This window comes from Sturnus vulgaris, chromosome 5 (genome assembly GCF_052056855.1).
Source record: "Sturnus vulgaris isolate bStuVul1 chromosome 5, bStuVul1.hap1, whole genome shotgun sequence".
Taxonomy (NCBI): domain Eukaryota; kingdom Metazoa; phylum Chordata; class Aves; order Passeriformes; family Sturnidae; genus Sturnus; species Sturnus vulgaris.
This window is the reverse complement of record NC_142247.1, coordinates 64,230,708-64,253,547: the sequence shown is the minus strand read 5'-3', so window position 1 is coordinate 64,253,547 and position 22,840 is coordinate 64,230,708. Positions and strand designations below refer to the sequence as shown.

The following is a 22,840-nucleotide window of genomic DNA, read 5'->3' as shown; positions in this document are numbered from 1 at the left end:
GCGCCTTTACAATAAACAACTTTATAGCAACTAACAACTGCCCAGCTCTTTTAAAGAGAACAACAATCCCAGCACTCCTTCCTTGATTAGAAGATGCATTTAGCACTTGTGTTAAGAGGTTCTGCACCAGGATAGAAAGGCAGATCAAGAGTTTCTGGCCCTAGGTTTTTGACTACTTCTGATTCTAACCTATTAAAAATTAAAACCAGCCAAAAAAAGTCCTCTATCTCTCAACCAGTATCCAAACAGAGCCAAAACACCCTTCATCTTTGTGGATTAAAAATAATGTTCCTCTAGGACTTTAGCTTCACGTGAAAGAATAACCTCAACTATAGCATATTCTTCATCTGAGTTAGTGTAATCCAAATGGAGTCACATCAGAATAGGAGCTTTTGGAACGCACATACTGCACATTCTGGCTGATACCTCTGGCCATTAATTTATTCTTACTGCTAGAAAAATTGTGTAAGTCTATTTGACTTGTTCAGGATTGTACCAAGATGACATCTATGTACATCCATTCAGCAAAGCAGGTGAGGCTCCTGGGTGTTCAGAGAAGTCTTTGTCTGCTGCCTGGAAGATTAGATGTCTACTGGAACAGATTTCCTGAATTAAGCTCTTAACTGCACTCACTTGTCATTGAATTAAAGTATATGCTTTGCCAGAAGTTCTTCTTAGTGTATTCCCACTGCTCATAGGAAAAATTGAAGTAATTAGTAGCTTCTGGTTACCTTTTTCTTCTTGTTTTCTGTCAGAGTTACTCTGTGAATGTCAATACTGTTCTTCATTTTCTCCTGCTGAAGACACCCAGGCTGAGTTTGTCAAGACTGCCAAATTAAATGTAGCTCCTGATGCAACAACTGTATGTTTGTGGAGGGGGTGCTTTCACTGTAGGGATAACTTCTGATTTTACAAAATAGACCCAGTGTTTGACCAGCATAAAGACAGTTACACCTGTGGAGTGAAAGGATGGAAAAGGAAATGCTTCCACATTTCTGCTAAAAACACAGGAAATGTCTGTACCCAAGAGTACCTGCACCTCCAGCAGGCTTTTAACTTCTACTGCTGGGTTTAGTTCCTATCATGAAAGTATCAATCAAGAAATTTAACTTCAGGAGCATTCACGTGGGGGCGTTCCAGCTGGAAAAATTATGAGGGCAAAGTAACAGCAAAAATGTGACTTTCCCAGTCCTATGCACTGATGTACTGGTAAAGTTAAAATTGCAAATTTAAGTCACATGAAAGAGTATGCACAGAGCTCTCTGTAATTCCTGATTTGTCCACACATCCTTGGTGTTACACAAGGGATGCTGGGCAAGAAGTAGAGTCCTGGAAACTTTGGGTGGGCCTACTTATATCAACCACGTATTTTGTAAAATCATCAATTTATAGAACTTAAAGGAAACCCTCCTCTTAGTAACCCACTCCAGAATATTAATGGCCATTAAAATTTATCTTGCATTCAGCAATCTGTTATCTAGAAGACGCTTATGATGGACTTTTTGTTGTACTGCTTTAAATGTGTTGTATTTGGAGATGTTAACTGGCAGAGGTAGCAAAACAATTATAGCCAGCATAATTTTTGACTGCTGAGGTGAAGCAAGAGACCTTGTAAAAATCCGGATGCCCTTTGGGTGGCGCCGGCTGCAAAGCATTTGGTTTCTCACAAAATAGAACTGAGAAAGGTCCCAGCCTGGTGCTGGCTGGGAGGGCTGTAAATCCCTGCCTGCTTCAGGTACTGCTGGGAGAGGGTGAAACCACAGAGCATCAGAGCCAACTGATAGGCAAAGAGGAAACAGAGAATGGAAAATGAATAGCATTTATTTATAAATGCGGATTGCATTTGGTATGTACAAGTCATTTGTCTTTCTGGTTTCTGTTTTTATATGGCTACTGAGAAAAAAAAAAAACAAAACCGTAAGCATATTTTATTAGTTGTTAATTTTTTAAAAATTATTATGCTGATGTGTACACCCATGAATAAAACAAGCCCTTCCCTACTCTCACAGTTAAAAGAACATAGAAGGCATTAATTTTCTGTCTTTTTCAGGGTATAGTAAGATGTTTATATTACCTTGACAGTAGTAGGCCAGATGGGAAGAACAGGTTTTAACACATGCTTTGAATGCATGATTGCAGTTAGAGATCAAGAGCTAGCACACCTGCCCCGGGGTGTAAGTGTGTGGGCTGTGAGATCGTCGGTCAGATCTGACTTTAACCAGCAATTTTCACACATAAGGACCTGGGCTGGGTGGGGAAAGTGAGCAAAGGCAGCCTTGCCTCCCACCCAACCTGCTGGGCCAGCAGAGGCAGGAAGCAGAGCTGTGTGTGCTGTGCAGCTGGATGTGCCAACAGCACGTGTGTGTGTGCCAGCACGTCCAGCTCAAGGGATTTGGAAACAGCTCCAAGCTTGGCTTCCTGGGCTTGTTTTACAATTGCTTCAGTTTAGACATGATGGTGCTTACCTTGTTCCACAAAGTCTTCTCCTTGTTGTGACCCAGAGCATAAATCACAGAATCAAGAATATTCTGAGGTGAAAGGGACCCACGAGGATCATCGAATCCAACTCTTTAATGAATTCCCCACACAGGGATCAAATGCACAACACTGCTGTTATTAGCACTGGGTTCTGACCAACAGAGACAATAAATGTTGTATGCCACTGATGTTTCTAATGTATCCCACAGCAACATGCCTTTCTAGGAAGCTGTGACGTGCCAGAGCAAAATGATTTAACAACATTAGCCATAGCCTCAGTTACTCACCAATTTATAAAATCAGTTTCTAGAAAAAGAAAACATACTCCAAAATACAAAGAAAAGAGACAAAAGAACTTCATTATTCAACACAGAAGGCTTTATTTACAATTAAACATAATTATATCAGAAAAAAAATTGAGCTTTATTTTATTTGCATTTTCATTAACGTTTCTAATGAAAGTTTCCCCTGCACAGTTTGAACAACTGTAAATACTTAGTATGAGCCTTAGTATCATGAATTAACAATAACTAACTGATGCTTTGGATAAAGTAGCTACAAATTACAATTCAAGTGCAATATAGATGCTGGACATAGTCAAAAAGCCCAAACCTGCATTGAGATCAATGAGATTATGCATATGGGCAAACATATAGTTGTGTCCATATAAAATTTGGCCCTGAGACATTTAAAATCACGGCCTGACCTGCTGGATCACTGCTGCTGGAGCACCACATAGCAATAAACAACACTAGTAAAACACACACTAACTTGCTGACCATGTACTTGAAATAAAATAAAATGAAGCTGAAATGTTAGCATATCAAAAACTACAGGAGCACTGCTGTTGTTCCTTTCATGTCAGATCCTGACACTAAAGACATTTTATTATAAAAATTTGGTGTCAGATCTTGAACCACAGCAGAGCTGTGTTTATCTCAGAGGAGATGTGGCTTAATGACTTTATCTGTCCTCACACTTTTTTGACCAGTCCATAGGACTCTAGGGATGGCTTCAGTTGTGTCAAATTGTCCCCAGACTAACACGGGAACAGAGCATCACATGTGACACCAGTAATAATGTGGATATGAGAGAAAGGTGTTTTTCATTGACTAGCCAGCACCATGAGTAATCAAATACACGGGCTGAGAGCAAACCCTTCCTCGAGTGCCACACCAGCTGCCCTGGTAGCTGGCAGCTCCAGCTCACAGCTGGAAGGAGAGTGCACCATGTACCTCACAGACCTCACCTTCAAGAAGAATGTCTTGGGATTTCTGTGACTCATCAGCCCTACTGATAGCTACAAAACTTTGTCCTTTTCGAGGAACAATGGAATAAAACCACCAGTGTTATAGTCAGTTGGATTTTCCCTTTATTTCCAAAGGTAAGAACATCTTGCTAAAGATACCCAGGCAGAGACATTGTCCTTTATTAGCAAGATAAACCTTTCTGGTTTAAAGTCCATTATAGTATTGTTTACAAACAGGCTGGCCATGTTTGATTTCCCTTTTTCTTTGCAGCTCTTAAATAAGGGAATAAAAGATCTAAAAAGAAATCTTAGAAAATACTGAACTTAGGCTCTTGTTCTGAATTTATTGAATCCATGGAAAAATAAGAGACCCTGCAACACTATTTGCCCCATTTACTCTAGAATAAAATACAGCATTCAGATCAAATGATAAACTCAACTATTTATGGAGATGTCAGTGTTTGCTACAGGCTGATGGACCTCATTAAACAAATGGTTGCACAAATTTCCTTGTGGCAGATGGTTTATCAGTAAGTAATTTGGGCTACCTCTTTTCATTTATGTGCTTCTATAGCAAGTGGAATTCTCTGATGTTTGATCAAAATCATTATCTTGGTCTTTCCTGTCTCTGAAGCATTTTGGAATATTTTCTCTTGTCCTGTCAGGTTACATATTAGATCATTCTCCAAGGGAGGCCTTGGGCCAAGTGGGCTTAGGGCAGAGCAGAGGCTGGTGTTCAAACAAGAGCCAGAAAAAAAAGCTCACAGGAGGCAACAGGAAGAGCAGTGGAGCAGGTTGGGAGTTAGGGAGTGGTTCTGATTAATAAAAAGCTGTGGAGCCAAATGTCAACGAGCTCCATCAACATGTGGATGACTGTGGTCTATCTATGAGCCATCTCCATATAAAAATATAAAATGTATGAACCACATATTTTAGTAAGTCTTTTATAAACTTCATATATTACAGTTAGTAACTTTACATAATAAACTTCACATTCAATGCAATTCACATCCCTGAATAGAGGACAGAGAGCAGTTCTATTGCAGCAGCTTCCATTCCTTGAAGGAACAGAGAGAAGTATTGCAATAAGAGCATCTAGAGCACAGCATGAGTTCCAAATTGTTGTCATTCCCAGCCTGTGCTCAGAGACGAGCATCAGCAAGCAGCTTTCATTTCTCTTGCAAATCCAGAAGAAAATGAGTAGCAAGTTGCATAAATGGCAGAAGGTGGACTAAAATCCAACTGCACCTCAACTTCAGTCTGCTTGAATGCAATTTAAAATGTATAACAAGTTTCAAATAAAGTCTTTTGATAGCGTAGTTTCCACAGCGGCCTCTTTAGAGATGTCAGAAGTGTGGATCTTGAAAAACACCAGCTTAGTTGGGTTAGTAAGCTGGTCTTCTCAAAATGGAAAAACATGTTGAGTTCCACAGCACATGGATTGACTGTGCCTTGAATCATACCTTTTGTCTCTGAATTTTAACAAGCTGCTTAGCTGAAATTTCAATTAAACATTGTCTGCCTCTGAAGTCTTTTCACCTGTTGTGAAATAAAATCAGAATTCAGCATATGGTGAGGTAAGTCTTCAGTTTAAGAATAACTCTTTAGTATAGCATACTTTTCACCACAATGTTCACGTCTCTGTACTTCTTTTAAATAACTCCAAAAATGTGTTTGCTTCCCCAGGTATCAGCACATTAATCCACCCCTTGGCCAGTCTGCCCCTGATGGGAGTATATTTGCCTCTGTGGGCTAGGTATGTCCAGGAGGTGCTCAGACTAACATTACAGTGCTGCACCACTGAGAGAAAGAAGTGAGAAACCAGCACTCAATAGAAAGTGTCACTTACAATGGGTTCTCAGAACATCAGGCAGGGGATGTCTTGGGAGAGCACAGCAATCTGCAGCTATGGGGCCTCTGTCTCAGAAAGGTGCTAGAGGACACTTCTGAGCAGTTTAACAGCCTTGGACAAAATGTTGATTTTAAAGAATTCACAACAAACAAAAATGTTCTTCTGATGTAGTTTCCAATCCCCTCCCCTGAGTCAAGAGCATTCTGAAGGATTTAGGATGGGAAGAGAACTTGAAAATATTAGACCAATTCTCTGGATGACTTCCTACAGAACAACTGCTAAATTTTCTAGCATGTAAAAAGAACAGAGAAATAGGTAATGATTCTGAACTCTTGAAAACTCGAGGAGAAGTCACTGCTGGGGTCACAGCTGTTCAGTGTCTACTTACTTATTTCAATTTCTGTGACCTGCATATGAAGTAGGACCCAATGAAGGCCAGGAACATGACACAGCCTCCGATTAACAATCCCATCTGCAGCATGTTCAGCAGCTCGAGCCGACTGGAGATTTTGGTTCTGAACATTTCTGCCTTCTCATCCCCAATAACAGCAGACTGAAACAGTGCAGGAAAAACATCAGTGAAAGGCATATATGCAAGCACTCACTTGCCAAATACACTCTTGGTGTGGTGCAAATCACAGCATGAGCTTAATTACCCATTTTCAGGGCACCAAGAATGAAAAAGCTAGGTAGTTGTGTTGTTTATTCGTTTGTTTCAAAACAGAGAATATTAATAGACAAAAAATATGCTAACCTCATTTAGCCAAAGAAGAGGGAACACATAGGATTTTTTAACTTTTTTTAAAGGCCTGAAATGAGAAAAAAAGTAGAGCATGTTACTTTTAATTTGCTACATAAGCCCACTCTCTATTAAACATTTTTCTTCTCCTCTAACTATATTTCTGGTTTCCAGATGTACCTTTTAAATACACTTTTGGAGTGAAAAAAACCCAAACCAAACTAAAACTGCAATTAATAACAGCCATTTTACATATTGGGCAACCATTATTTTCTGTTTAATCTTCTGTATGGGGGCAGTCAGACACAGAGAGGGTTGAAGATCTGTGTGGTGTTCATATGTCCAAGATTCCAAAGGTATGTTTATCCGTGTACATTTAGGCCAATGAAGAGGAAAAAAAAAAGCAGCTAGAGACCCATTGACCCTTCTGATAAAACCATCTACTGACAAGGAATACATAAATTCTCTTTCTTATTGGATTTATTACAGAAAATACAGTTTGTCTGTTCATCCTCATAAGCCCCATTTGGGTTTTATAAGAAGTTATTTTTAAGAACATTTTGCCTTGTAAGCTGCTGTAGGGAAATCAAATGTGTGTTAAAATACTCGGGCAGTGTCCTGCTCAGGAAGATTTACTCTGAAAAAACTTTGGGAAAGTATTTCTATTCCTTCTTCTCCACGACATTTCTAGTGATGCTCCCATGGAACAATCAGCCCAGTTAAAAATTATTTAAAAAAAAATAAAGAAGAAGAACTTACTCAATGTATTTTGAATGTTGCACAAGGAGGTTTACTTGCAGCCTTTTTGCAAATCGTAGTGTAAAACCAGTCACCTAAAACCAGTGAAAAAAATCCAACAAAACATTAATTTAAATTTCTTAATTAGGTGCCAAAGTCTATAATATGGACTGTTCAAAAAGCCCTTTGGGATTATTTTATCCTTATGTTTTGAAGGATTAATTTTTATGAAATGGTAATGTTTCTAAGGGTTTCTCATTTCTCATAGAAGTTCTAATTTTGTGGCTTTACCATAGTTACCTTTGAAATTTAAATTTAAACCTGAAGACAAAGTTAAAAACCACTAAATCAGTCATGGTATATTTAATATAAAAATATGCTTCGGGGTTTTTTTCCCCACCAAAAATCAACAAAATTTTCTTTTTCGAAATGCATAGGGGAAAAACAAACCTTTCACATCAGGACAAACATATATACAAAGATCAAATCTTTTCTTCATATCTTTCTTCTACTGTCTTTCACAAAAAAAAAAAAAAAAGCTGTGATTCTTGAAAATTTTGTGTAATATTTAGGGAAATCTGTTTGATGTCTCTATTCCAAATAAAGTGAAACAAAGATTTAACTTCATTTCTCCCCACTGAAGTTACGTAGCTTAACTACCTAATTTTAGTGAAATAAATTATTTAGAATTTATTGATAATTTAGAAATTATCAATTTTACCTTTTCATTCAAAGTAAGAGCAAAATAGAAATTTGGAATCCTCAAATTCATCATACAATTTAGAAAACTTTGGTAAGTACACTTAAAGATCTGAATCACTGAAACAAAAATAGAGGTAAATTTGTAAGTCAAAATAAATTCATTCTGTTTGGGAGATCTGCTGGACAATTCAAGTCACAACGACTTAAATTAGGTCTATTTAAATCAGACTATTCAGAGTTCTAGCAATTGGAAATAAATTCATCTATGTTTATTTTGTTTCAATTGAGATAGTGATTATCCAAATATAGTTAGTTATAGATTTTTATTATTATTATTATTAAAGGAAGGAAACAGAATTTTTAAATTTTTAAAATTAAAGTAGAGGAAACAGAAGTTACATAGAATATAATTTTCTCAAAGTTCCTGAAGATCATAGAAAAGCTACAACATATTTCACAGTTTGCAGATTCAATCCCATGTTCCCAGTAAGTAAAAGTCAAAACAGATTTTCCAAATTTTGAAGGTCAAAATGAGATAAAGTTCTGCTCTAAATTTCCCCTGCTGAAACCAGACCACTTTGAGGGCAGACCTGAGAAAAGCAAGCATGAAAATACTGAATCTTCTGCTTGTCCCTCTGGTGAAAGGACAACTCTATTATTAAATTTAAACACTGTAAGTTTCCCAAGGTACAAATATTAAATACTTGGACTTACAGGCTCTATGTCTAGATATGTCTCATGCTCCTTTTCATTTGGACTCAGGCCTTCCACGTTATTCAGTATAGATTCACTTGCATGAAGAAAATGAGGAAGAGAGATATACACCGGTCTTTCTATTGAAACAAAAACACAAACTCTCTTGAATCATTAAGCCTTGCTTTGGCACTCATCTTCACAGGTTATTTTCAAACATAGTTTTGCTACACAGATATACAATCCTGATAAAAATGTTAATAGTCTAACCACATCACCTGAAAAAAAAAACAAACCTAAAAAAAAACCCAAACCAAAAACAAACCCCAAAATTCGAGCATTTTTGTGACTTATTTTTTTTGTCATGAGGAAAATTTGTATAGTGAAATAAACAGCAGTTACAAATCCTGCTTGTCTTGTGTCTACACTGTGGAGCTGGCAGTGCTCCCAGCTTCACACTGAGGTGAGGATGTGGCTGTCACTGTCTCCCCCCACCTTCAGGATCTTGTTTTACCCCGAAGGGACCTCTTGCAGTTCACTCTGCACCAAATGCAGACTCAGTTTATATTCCTTTTACCTACACCACACTAAGGCAGTGTTGCCTGTACAGTTGTCTACATACCCACCCCTGCTGTGTGTGAATTGCCACAGACCCAAGGTGCAGAACTGTCTCTGGCTTTTACACAGTGTCCCTCCTTTCCTTTCTCTACGCACATTCCTGCACTTTCAGTACACAATCTATGGTATCCCGACTTTGCATAGCACTATGCAAAATACAGAAATATCATAGCCCTCATTTTGGGCCATGAGGCTTCAGAAATGTGAGGGGTCTCACAAGCAACCTGTAGAAGAATTCACAGACAAACATCCTGGATATCTGAGTAACACCCCAGCTACAGGACAAGTCCCTTGTCCCCGGTTAAATGGCTTGTGTGGCAGTACTGTGTCACCACCATACTTGCTTTGCAGGCACTGATGTCCAGGACTCCAGCTAACGTGCAGTTCTCTGATATTTTTGTATCTGTACAGAAGCAATAATTGTCTTCGACTTCAGCTGGCGATGCGAATGCTTCACGAGGAACCACAAAGCGATAGAGCGTGATTCCCTTCACAACCTGCTTGCCATAGAAAACTCCATAGATTGATCTGAGCACAAGACAGGAGAAATGGGTTTCAGCCATTTGGATCAAAAGTCTAAATTTGTGGCAATGCTACTCTGGTATCCCCCAGCTGCCTCTCTCTTAAAAGAAACAACCCCCCCAGGGACCCAATGCCCAGGCTCCTGCCACACTGCTCAGTGAATTGCAGGGGTGCTCCTCTGCAGTGGAGAATATTCCACACCTTCACAAAAGAGATGTACAAGCTCAGAGGCGAGCATGCCAATACACTAAACAGAAAAATGTTCAAATACTAATAATAAACAATATAGACAAAACTAACAAATTAATTGAGGTCTCTTTTCCCTACATAAAGCTACACCTGCAGTAATTATGAGGTTTTTTAAGGTTTCTGGACTCCAAGTAGGGATGCTTATCCATATAAAGCACCTTTTATATATAGTTTTTTGCTGACCTCATAGTAACCCAAGCTTTATTATGCAGACAACACCCTGCACATAACCTTATTCCATTGCATATGAATTAGAATACTACTTAAGCTTCTTTTTGCTAATGCATTATCAGCTGATACAGAGATATGGTTGCTACACAGTAATGTAATCAGGACACCAACACTTTGTGTTGTAGCCAAATAAAAGAAGGGTTTTGAAACATGGACAGAACGATTTTTCCTGACCCTGCTTCTACAGGACCTTTGGGCAATTGCTGTTGTCCTTTACTGTTCATGAATTGTGACAATTAACTGGCCGGAGGGGTCTCTCAAACTGTGTGTGCAATCAATCCAAAGAATATTATCATTTCTCCCCTGCTTAGAATTCCCTTTTCTATGAATTGGGAAATGTTTGTGGATAAAATTGCTTCACAAAAAAAAAAAAAACAAACCTCTAACTTCATATAAAAACACTGATCTTTGAAAACAAACACTCTGCAAAGCAAATGGCCTACTTTAAACCTAGTAAAAAGGAAGCATCTGTTTCCAGGCAGCAAAATAAAGGGTTTGAACCTCCCAAAGTAAATACACTGGGATGCACTTTAAATCTTTAACATTTCTTTCAGTGATCCCACTGGAGGACCTGGGGACACTGGATAGCCCATCAGAAGCAGCAGCCTTAAAAGTCATCAGCACGGAATGTATTAAGCAGGCTTGTTTGTTTGTAAATACATAAAAATAAAATATGTAAAAAATATCCCGTGAGAAAAAAAAACATTTAGTATCTATTGAATGAGAGTAAACACTGTTCTGCATAGATGATTTTTTCTAGACATGCCAAATCTGGACCTAACTGGACCCTGCTGTACCTGTTGCCTTCTTAGACCAAACAAGGCCGGGTCCTGATCTTAGAATAAGTTCAAGACTTTGAACCCGGTGGCCCTCAGTACCTTTCACAGATCTCTAACAGCTCACAATGACACATTTTCCTGAATATACATCTGTAACTGGCTGAAATAAAGTACATTGTATTAGCTTGCTACTTAACATAAAAGTGGTAGAACCAAGCTCTGAATCATGAGCACAACACACAACTTTACTTGTGTTTTAGATGGAAAGTTTATGTTTCACCTGAGCCCAAGCATAGCCACTGCAGCTGCCCTCTGAAAACAAAGAGCATTCAGTGGCACAGGCAGTGTGAACACACTCCAGGAAGGGAGCAGCCTACCTGCAAATATCGGAGGAGAAGAAGCGTAGCACCTGATGCTTCTTAACAAATGGTGGGAAGGATGCTCCATCTGTGAAAAAAATCAAGAGCTTTAAAGCTACTCTACTGAGAAGACACAATTTAATTTCTAGCTCAATACGCAGTTGTTACTTTCCTGTAAATCTGTGACAAAAGTAAACAGTATGAGTCATTTGTGGGGAAAATATTTATGTAAGTTATTGCACATTGACAGGCATTTCACAGATAAGCTGTGATAGTTTTTGAAAACAAGCCAAGCTATAGCAGCCTTTTTTTTGCCCCCAGATGTGAAGCTATATGATCAAGCCCATTTAAAACTGAGGATATTAAAAAAAATTCTGCTTAATATGAAGCCAAAAAACCTGGTGCCATTCCCTCAAGGCTCATGCAGACTATAGACCTAAATATTCCTAGAGTTGCTTGCAGTTATGACACTCAGCACTTACAAGAAACACAGCTTTAGACTCCAACACTGACTATTTAATAATCAATGCTAATCCTTGTCCACAAAGGATTGGTCAAGTGAGCCTCTAAGCTGAGTCCTTCTAGAACTAATGGAAAGGAGGAAGCCACTTTTAGAGCAAAATCCACCTGACCTCTGGTAGATATGCAAAAAAAAGTCAGAAGAGTAGCACTTTCGTGTTGTTCTCCCCACTTGGTCTGAAAGAGTGAAGACACCCAGATTTGTATTTCTGCATTGCAAGAACCCAGAGTTATGTAAGAGGAGCCTCTGGCATTTTCCCAATTAAGGAGTTGTAACAAACCTTTAACCATTTTAACATTTGTTAGTTTTTGTGACAATTTCTGTTTAGTTTCTTAGGCAGCAGCCATAACCAAACAATTGCAAACATCTGTGATATCTTTGAATCTAGTTGGCAAGAGCACCAAGGCTAAATACTGCCACTTGCCCACTGCTGACAGAAGCACTTTTTTTCAAAGATTCAAGATCATCCTAAGCACACATTCTGTTTCCAAATCTTGGCATTCTTGTAAGGTTGGTAAACATGGATTCATGTCAAGCCCCCTACAAGTTTACTGTTTCAGATTTTTAACTATTTATTTTCTTATACTATACATGTTGAGCTTTTGTGTGAAAGCTTTCAAGATAAGGTAAAATTCTCACACTTACAAGAATTTTTAAACCTGCTGCATCTCCAAATACAGCAGTGTCACACTGAATGCCCTTGTAAAATATGCAGCAATCTTTGCTCACTGTGCTCACTGGACTGGAGCACTTAATTAGTTAGCAGCATATGTTTATTCCATCAGTTACAGAAGAAAAACAAACAAAAAGCTGACCCTGGCTAAAAAAAAAAAATGCCAGGCCCCCAGGCCCCATAAGAAAGAAGAGAAGTCCTAGAATGTAAGAAAATACTATTTCTTACAAAATTAATTACATAATTTAAAAAGGAACTAATCCTTCGTGGCTCACAGATTTTTGGAAAATCAGATTCTTGTGATGTATTTTAAATACTACAAAATACCTTGTTGCACAATCTGGGTTATAAGGAAAAGTATCTATGCCAGGTAAAGCAGAATGGAAAATGGAGGGAAAAAACCCATACAAAACACTCCAACACAAACACCTTCATTTACTGAAGGTCTGGAGCTCTCTGCAAAAGCCTCCACCAAGACACCTGCCAGCCTCAGCTCCACAGACTGTGGTGTCCTCACAGCAATGTTTTCACTAACTAAAAAGAAAAATAGCACCTTGAACAAATGTATCTTAAACAATTCAGCTGTTTACCTATGTATTCCAAAAGAAAATTCAAAAATATTTGTCTATAGTCTATTCATCCCAGTCTATACTTCTTCATCCCTTTTCATTTTCTAGTGATCTACAAGCCATTCATCTGACAGCCTCCTCCTTTGTTGCCTCAATTTCTTTTCATATCTCAGGATGTCCATTCTGGTGCAATTAATTAAATTTTCAGCAGTGTAAATAAATGTAAATTATTAAAATGCCAAGACCATTTTCAACTCCTATAGAAAAGAAAAATAATCTTAATTATATTGTACTATGGAAATAATTAGTAGAAACAAGAGAACTGGATAATTTTGTTTCTCTTCCACATTTACTCTAGATGTAGAGGCTGTGTTCATGAGTATATAAAATGATATACAGTAGGAATTAATATATTTTAATAGATACACACATATGCATATATTATAGTAGTAGTATGTCTACATATATATACTTAATATACAAAATACAGAACTGGCAAAGCCTAGGGGAGATAATTTATATATTGTATCTCATTATTCCTTTGAAATATCAAGAAAAGTGTTGAAGTGTCAAAAACTTTAATAGGCTCACCTGTGCCATTAACCATATCACAGTGACCTTTCCAGTAAGAAAGAGTCCTGTAAGATAAAATAAAAGTCATGCAGCATGTAGTATATTCTACCATGTAAGCACTTCAATTACCTGTATTACCAAATATAACTGTTCCAGGATAAGCCTGACTTGTTAGTAAAGGCAAAGGATAGAGATGTTCCTTTATTCAGAAAAATTATAGGATCCATTAGGAGAGGATAAAAGGAATCTATCTACTTAAGAATGCAAAACAGAAGTAAATTGTGTCAAAGAATCAATAAATGTCTTAAGTCCAAGCTCCTAACAGAACTGTTGAGAGCTGAAAGAAAGTGATGGTTTTGCTGAGCCCAGGGCTTGATCCTGTTTCCTTTGAATCATTGAAGCTTTTTCCGTTTACCTATAGCTCCTGGTGAATCGAGTTTTAAAAGCCATACCTTGAAAATGTTGGATTTTTTTTACTCTACAGTGTTATAATACCTTTTATTTTTATAGCTTTGAATTACTGCTGTTTGTGTAATATCTTCTGTCCCAGTATACACAGTGTAAGGCCCATCGCTTGTCCCATTATACTGTAACAGATGCAACAAGAGGAATAACAGTTAGAAATAATTAATAAATTGATATTTTCTTCCTCAAAGCAGCTGTCTTCAGTTTCATTCACAGAATGACTTCTGAAGGCATTGCCTCCTCATTGGTTTCACTTACCGGGTAGAAGACTCCCACAACTGGGTTCACAGTGGGGAATGGGACCTTGTCTAGGAAGGGATCTGTGTATCCCCACAGTATTTCTTTGACTGTTCTGTTCTGAAGAATGGCTGAGTTGGAAGATTTAACCCAAGTGTTTATTATTGATTGCATTAAACCGCTTGGGAACACAGCAGGTACAGCCTACAACAGCAACAAAAGCAATGTTTAGTATAAAATTCTGCATGTGCATTGAGTTAAAAATCCAGAGACTGACTCCAGGAAATGTCTGCCAAAGCCAGTTTCCAGATTTGCAACTCCCTTGAAGGTAAGTTTCTACATAAAACTGACAATTCTTAACAGAACAATTACTGGCCATAAGTTACACAAAAGCAGACAATTTTTCTTGACTGATTACATGAGTTCACTGATATAATCACAGAATGATAGAACAGCTGAAGTTCACAGGGACCTCTGGAGACCATCTGGCCCATCCCCTGCTCAACCAGGACCACTGAGAGCCAGCTGCTCAGGACCATGACCAGAAGGGCTTCTGAATAGCTACAAGCAACAATTTCACAAAAGCTTGGATCAGATATCTTCTGAACTGCCTTCCAACATGGGCTCCTCTGTGATTCTGTGACTGCTGGTATGGTTCTATTTTGTATTTGCACCAACCAGCTTCATACTCTGCCCCTTGCAGACACCTCACAGCAATCCTGAGCAGACACCAGAGAGTTGGTGAAACACAACCAGAGCTCAATATAAGCATGGAAACGAAATATTAGTCGAAGGCAAACAATCTCAGCCTGTGATAACCTGCACTAGAAAGGCTCTAGCACTCCTCTAGGCAAAGATCCCTGTGCTCCTCTGTGATAAGTGATGCTCAGCAGGGCAGGAGAGCTCCAGGACTGCACCCTGGGGCTCCGGCTCTGAGGGACCATGCAGACTCTGGGTGTGGGAATCAGTGCAATCCCCTGCCAACACCTGAGGGTATTATGGAATGAGCACAGTAAATACACCCTGTCCTGTTCATGCTGTACCTCACACACAAAGGGAACCCATCCACAAACTCTTGATTTACTCCCATGCTAAAATTGACTAAGAGGATGTTTTTAGAGCTTTGAACACACTGCAGTGAAAGGTATCCCTGCCCACGACAGGAGGGTGGGTACCAGATAATCTTTAAGGTCCCTTCCAACCCAAATCATTCTATGATTCTATGAACTTCTCCCCCATTCCCTCCAGTAGCTCAACATTTGTATCTGGACATTATGGCTTTGTTTCTTTACTTACTACAACAGCGAGGTTGAGGACGGTCACTGTGTCATTTTCTGTCCCAATAGACATATTAGGTTCAAAACTAGCAGCGTTAGGCAACATGTAGGATATTGTGCCATTCTCACCTTCTGTGACATTTTCTTTGGGTAAATATCGCACCCTGGAAATACAAAAAACAAACAGAATATTTTTAATCTTTGACTTTTTGAGAAAACAAATAACCATGCCTGACTGAAGGTTGTTGAAAAGTTGATGAACATTTTAGCAAAATGAATGTTGAACATTTTATAACCATTAAAAGGTTTATAAACTTTTCAGGTGATTACATGTAAAAATTCAATTTTCTGCAAAATATTGTTCTTTTGGAAATATTTCCTTATTGACAAATGGAATAGTCTTTCTTGATACTAAAATGAATGCAAGTATTTTTTTTATTTTTATGTCATTAATGGACCTTGTATATTTTCATATATTTTTAAATGAATTATGATTTGTCACCTTTTTTCATAAGCTATCACATGGTTGTGTGTAATTAGAAGGGGGTGGCACAGACATGAAACCTCAGATTTTTAATGGGTTGCAACAAAACAGGTCAAACCCATCATGTTACTTTGATAATATTTAATATGCATGTAGAGATTTATAAGCTATCTTTCAGTCCTACTGAGGTTCTGCCAGTCATGCCCTGTCAGCAGATATCTAAGGTACAAATTTCTGCTGCAGCTTTAACTCCACTCTTGCAGTCCAGCCCTCTTGCTGACCCCTCTGCGGGGACAGCAGACAGCAGGGATCAAATAACAGTCTATGCTGTAAGTCCAGAAAGCTTATCACAGCTCCATCCCAGACGGGATCTTCAGGATACTTCAGGATCAGATCTTCCAGCACGAGTGTAGGGAGTGTAAAAGGTGCAGATTTTCCCATGGTACAGATGTAGCCAGGGCAGGTTGGTCTTATCTGAAGAGCAGCTGGACCTTGGCTTCTCAGAATTGGTTTGTATACGTGTATAGTTATTAGCTTAAAGTGTAGAGCACCTGCTTGAAAGTTGGGATATTTTTCTTTCTAATTAGTGTGTTTTCAAGTTGTTCCACACCATAATAAATCATTAAATATTTAAAGGGAGATTGACAGAGAGTGAGACTCAATGTCACAGTTACTCAGGTAACTCTGTATATCCCAGGAAGGCATGAGTGCAGCAGTGAGAGGAGCCTTCATTTCACAGTAGTAATTTCTTACTTAGTCTCACTTAGACTTTTGGCTGAGATTTGTCCCTGAGAAAAAAAAGGCATCATCATCAGCATCAGAGTAAAATGTTTCTGTTTGGTGGGAATTAACCTTCTGCAGTATTTCTAAACTGGTTTTTTTTCCCCTGATTCCTATGTAACCCTTTCCTCTGTCTTCCCAGGTACTCTGTTAAACAAAGTTCTTTCTATTGAGAAATAAATAAGCTTTTAGGGATCAAGGCAGTTTGGCTGAAGATGCTGAAATGGAAAGCTATCTTGTAAATATAATATACATCCCTAAAGTTATCGAGAAAGAAATATCCTATCATCATAAGAAAGCAACTTCCTAACAAGGGTGCCAGTGATAGCAAATATTTGGCATAATAACTCAGGAAGCATCAACTTTCAACATCACATTTAAAAAAAATCCCACATTATTAAAATAAGTATTAGTGATGCATGGATGATATGATAATCTCTTGGTTTTAGGGCATCTGGCACATTTTCTCCTGTTATAAACCTGAACAGGAAGTATCACAACTGTCTCTGTGATGCTGTAGCTAATGAATTATTGTTTTTCACAAGTACAAGCAGCTTCACCAATTACCTATTTCTATTTGTGTTTTCCTTATGTTAGACATAATCCAGAAAATGTTTGGGATTGATATGTGTAGCTGCAATTTAGGCATTTTTGTTATGTCTAATAAAAGTGTGATGCTGGAATTTCAAAAGTAAATCTTATGTCAGCAGATATGTCACATATCAAAGGGTCTTTTCATACCTGTATGTGTAAGGTCCTCTTTGTTCAAATTTTGGTTGAGCCCCCTCGTCCATAACCTCTGAAGGATTTAACACATGGAAAATCCAAAATTCCCTGTAAACGGAGCTTCCTGGCACAAGCCAATTTTGAAATGCAGCGGTACCATTGACAATGACAGCGTCCTGAAAGTACAAGAAACAGTTAAAATTATCCACAAAAGAAACAAGTGAGAAGTTGTATTTACTTTTTAGATGATTGCTGAAGATTTCAAAGCAAACAGAAAAGGAACATCATTTTATCATTAGTATGAGATGTACAGCCCAGTTGGCCAACCCCTGGAGGCAGCTGGACATTCCTGCTCAGTGAGAGCAAAAGTGACCCTCCCTAAAACAAATTACCACAAAGCTGATACAATTGCTGATGTGGCTGGTAGCAAAGATTTCCTATTGCTGTGGTAGGGCATTCCCTCAGCTCTCAAACACTTGCCAAAACAAATGATTATTTATAAAAGGAAAATCTTTCATGACTGACTCCGTACAGAATCCATAAACTACTTTTCATACATTGCAAATAGCCCAAGGGAGAAAATGACAGTTATGTCTGAGCATTTTTCAGGCTCAAGATAATTTTGCACTCAGAGAAATCACATAGTACTCTTGAAGGACTGTTTCTTTGACAGAAAATTTTTGTCACCAAAACTGAGACTTTCTAAGAAATCTCTAATTCTGATAACATTTTATTAGGAAATTTTCCCAGATCTAAGCAAGAAGGGACAAAACAGTACATCAAGAACCCTTCTAGAGGAATAAAGAGCTTTAAGTGATATGCTCAGCCATATGGCAAATGGCAATTCAGGCTTCAGGACTGTAAAGTGAGAAGGAGAGTTTTAAAGTATGGCGACCTGTATAATCAGGGGAATGCCTGCTTTGTCTGGTCTCTATCAGGCCTCTTCTATAGGATTTTCCCAAAGACTAGGGATAATGTAATTTTTCCCTTTGGTGGTAATAATTCATAGAAGTGTTTTTCAATAAGAAGAAAAATCTAGACTGTGTGTGTGTCCAACATAAAACGGTGCTTTTCTGTATTAGAGTGATTGAAGATGTGTTAGCTAATTGGCACAACTCATAAAGTCCAGAAATTAAAAGGCTCTAATTCTCTAGAGAGCAAGGAAAGACATTTTAAATCAAGAGTTGCTAGATTTTTTTTTCTAGTTTTCGTTTGTGCCTCTAAAGTTCACTAATCAATCACCAGGTGAATAAAATAGATACCACCAGTTATCAGCTCCTGCAGTTAGAAACAAATATCTCATCTTGAAGAACTTGTAACACAGTCAGGATTCTGTCTGTGAAAAGCCTTTTTATTGTGGAGTTGCAAAGACCTTGCTGGTGGTGTAAAGCAGTGGGCTTGCTGCCTAAATATCTGCTATAATTTATGTGCATTTGTGTGAGAGGGGAAGGAAACCTTGCTGCCTAAGCGTGCTATCATCCTGAGGCCTTGCACTCAATCCTCACAGGGTCAAAGACTATCCCAGCTGTGGCCCAGCATGGGGCACACTACCTCCTGGATGAAAAGGGAAAAGCTTATATGGGTCAGAAATCGCATTCCCAGTTTTCACAGAGAATTTCTTCAAGAATCTGGGAGAAACACGATGGTATCCTGACATGGGGACTGATGCCAGGATTTGATCTCCCACTGTGTAACTGGAGAGGGCAAATGGTTAAATTTCTAGCACATACATGGTCAAGAACAAAAACTAATCTCTCTGGAAGACAATACCCAGGAACAGAGAATAGAGAAATTTCAACCTTGTAACAATAGATCTAACAGATCTTAAGTTGGTGTTACTTACATTTAAAATTCTTCCCCTCCATCCATTCCCCTTCCCCTGTAGCTCTTTGCCAGGGGTTAGAGTAGTGCAGATGCTATGCCAGCTCTGCCACTGCACTCTGCCAGGTCACGAAGTGTGGATTTGCAGCCCACCATTCACGGTGAGCTAATGTCACTGTGGGCACTCTTGGGGAATGCTTCAGGGGTACACTGGTCTAATCTGGCAGTTCTTCAGCCAAAGGGGCAACTGGCTCCCACAGTTCCTGATCTATGTGACACTCTCTTCCTTTGCATCAGCTCTTATGCCTCAAGGAGCTGTTTCTGCCTGCCAGACAGGAGGAACATAATTCCCGTATTTTTTTGCTTTCTGTGTTACCTTTCTACCAGTTAGACATTTGGCTCAGGGGTCTGTGTAGAGAGAATCAGCATTAGAACATGGGAAGCAGCAGGACAAAAGAAGGAGGGGGAAGGAAGATAACAAGACCATTATTTTTGGTGGCATTTAGCCATTATTGTTAACGATATTTCTCCCACAAAAGAGGTGTGTACGATTCTCTGTCACATACTTTGAGAGTGCAAATGGTGGGTTAAAGTGGAATAAAATCTAGAGCTCTTTTTCATGTCTTCATTTAATAAAATAATACCCTTACACTAGCAGGCCCTCTGTTTTTGCTGTTTCATCACTGGTGATCCATCCCTAAACATTACCCCTCTCTCTGGCTGGACGGTTACCTATTTCCCTATTTAAACTTCTGTGCTTTGAGATGGTATGAGAGGAGGAGTAATTTCGGAAGCTAATATGCAACTGATAGTACAAAACACTTCTCAACTCCCTAGTCCATCTGCAGCAGCTCTAGTATCTCACACAATAGTTGGTTAGTCAGCAGAAGCAGCCACACAAATGTGATTGCTACAGAGCCAAGTTCATGCCATGACCCAGCTGTGCAAGGTTGAGTGAAATCAGTGGGAACTTTGACCCTTTTTGTTTCTGACAATTTTCCCCCCGACTAGAGGTGGGTCAGCTAATAATACATAAATTCAAGAAATGCTGAGCAGTCAGCAATAGAAGCTTGCTGTACTTCGTTGGTTAAAGGAATTTAAGCCATCGTGATTTCTGATGAAGAAACACAAAATTTAAGACAAAGTTTCTGTCTTGACAAAGAATCTGGCCAGATGGACAAAAGATGCCATTTTCAGGGAACTGAGAAGTGACACGAATACTTTGGACTGTAACAAAATTGTGTATGTTGGGCTGCCGACATAAATTGGAAAAAACAAAAAATACAATTCTGTAAAACTTAAAAAGTAAAGTTCAAAGAAAAGAAAATAATCTTCTCCCATTTTGCATCTGGAAGAATAACTCATTACTTTTAAATGATTATTAGCTTATTATTAGCCTTTCTACTCAGGCTTTGTTAGATCATAACTTTTATTCCTTTTTAGTCCTTGATAATAAAGAATTCTGGGACTCAAAAAAGCTTAACATTGATAATGTGGGAATATGTGTTGTTAGATCATTTGTGTTCTGCTGAGAGACAGCAGTTGCTTTGGCCTCGTTACTTTATAGAAAGAAGTGGCATATGACTGTCATAAACACAGTTTTAAATTAGAGGTGTTTCCAATACCTCCAGTAGCTGAGGCCAATCACAGATCACAGATATGGAGAGACAAATGAATAAACATATTAATAGCTAAAACTGAAGGCCTTCTTTCTAAAAATAACTGAGACTAACCCAGTACAGCACTGAAGCATTGTGGCAAATCATTCACTATTCTGTATTACCAATTCATCAGGACTTCAATATATTAAGTATTATTATGTGACTTCTATTCAGCTCCTGAGCATATACACTCAGGTAGAAAGCAGAAGAACTTAGAGAAATGGTGATAAAGATTTTACTAGCAAATGAATCCACTACCAATAGCTTTGAGTGGTTAATCCTAGCTAGGGAAAATAACCCCATAACTGAAGCGATGGGATTATTGCCTAAAAAGATAATATTGTTTTAAGGAGGGAAAGGCAAAAAGCAGAAATTGAGCCATGTCCAACAATATCAGATAAAATCTTTCTGATTTGTTGTTTTGAATGCTCCTTTCCTTTCACCTTTTTTTTTTTATTATTTTAGACATGATTATATCTAGTATTAATGACAACAGGCATGATAATGTCCAACTGAAATGTGTAGGGTCAGTTTAAAAGGTGTATTTTTATAATCTCAAGCAAAGTATTTTTTTGTTGTGAACTCTGAAACTTCCATGTTTCACTCATAACTCTACTAAGGTCAATTTTCTAAATCCCTAAGACCTTGATGGAAGATTCTCTCCCTTCTGGATATATTCAGTGTTTGTAGAAATTAGGACAGAGCTTTTGCCCTTTGGTCCTGATATCAAAGGCACCTTTCCAAGAATAGTATCAGAGCTGAAATAGTTTAGCACTAATCTCCTGTGGATCCCTGCCAAGGTGCTGCTGCTGCTGCTACTGCTGGTGCCATTTTGAGTGTGGTCTTCAAGTGACAGTTTCTTTAAAGACCCTTGAAAACTATTCAGAACATAGAGGGGTTTTTTTGGTTTTTGTCATCTGTTGGAGGTTGGAGTTGAAACATCTTGTCTAAATTTTTGGAGACAGAAGTAAAGCATTCTGGGGCTAGAAAACATAGCCACATGTTCTGATTTGAAGCACAGATGTCTGATAATAAATTGGAACAAATGAAGATGTGACATCTGGACGTTTTCTGTTACATGGACTTTGTTTGGGTTGTCCACTCCTGCACAGCACCCCCCTGCCAGGAGATGACAGCCCATAGACTCAGAGTCTCTGTCCAATTCCTAAGGACACCTGAGATTCTCTGTACACTTGAAGACGCTTTCTTTGCTTCAAAAACAGTTTGAAGCCTGCCAACAAAATATGCCCTACTCTGTTTACTCTAGCTAATCTCTCAATGACTGCAATAAAGGAGAAATGAGGCTGGTAAAGTGTGAAGATGTGTGCTTAAGGGAAGTTTAAGAGAAGCATGGTTAGACTTTGGTGCTAGCAGAAAAGGATAAAAAACCCCTATTTATTGCATTGATTTTTGAAATTAAAGTTCCTCCAATTCATTAGGAGATGCTAAGAAATTCATCTGGACTTGATTCATCTTGCTTTAGAGTAAATTGACAGTGATGTTATTTGACTAAACCTTGATAAGTTAATTTAGGACAATTTGTCTTGGTATAGTACAGAGTGTCCTAAAACTACTTAACATTTGTTATGCTAATCCAACAATAACATTTGATAGCAACTTTCATTTCCTCCAAAAATATAGTAGTCCTACTACCATGCAAAAGACTGGATTTTTTTCTGAGATAGGATAGCCAGAGGGAAAAGTAGGGGTCTTTTTTCAAGCATTGACTGTGAAGAATTTAAGACAAGATTTTGCCTTTACTAGTTGTGTCTGAAATAGTTTCTACCTTTTATTAGAAATATGGCATGCTGAGTTTTGTTTTCACCCAGTGGGTGAGAACTTCTT

The 22,840-nt window shown here is 38.4% G+C and overlaps 1 protein-coding gene across 9 annotated transcripts in view; it reads right to left on the bottom strand.

Annotated features, from left to right (window-relative positions):
* Positions 1-2,834: 2,834 nt before the first annotated feature.
* CD36 (CD36 molecule (CD36 blood group)) overlaps positions 2,835-22,840 on the bottom strand; it is a 48,354-nt gene continuing 28,348 nt past the window's right edge. For all 9 annotated transcript variants that reach the window (XM_088165876.1, XM_014883462.2, XM_014883467.2 and 6 more), the window contains 12 exons: positions 17,529-17,689; positions 15,543-15,687; positions 14,268-14,450; positions 14,040-14,131; positions 13,563-13,609; positions 11,228-11,297; positions 9,410-9,597; positions 8,473-8,591; positions 7,078-7,151; positions 6,334-6,388; positions 5,968-6,132; positions 2,835-5,266 (listed from right to left, as the gene is read on the bottom strand). In XM_088165876.1, coding sequence (XP_088022002.1) covers positions 5,968-6,132; positions 6,334-6,388; positions 7,078-7,151; positions 8,473-8,591; positions 9,410-9,597; positions 11,228-11,297; positions 13,563-13,609; positions 14,040-14,131; positions 14,268-14,450; positions 15,543-15,687; positions 17,529-17,689 — 1,299 coding nt within the window. In that variant the 3' untranslated portion in view covers positions 2,835-5,266. The remainder of the gene's footprint in view (positions 5,267-5,967; positions 6,133-6,333; positions 6,389-7,077; positions 7,152-8,472; positions 8,592-9,409; positions 9,598-11,227; positions 11,298-13,562; positions 13,610-14,039; positions 14,132-14,267; positions 14,451-15,542; positions 15,688-17,528; positions 17,690-22,840) is intronic.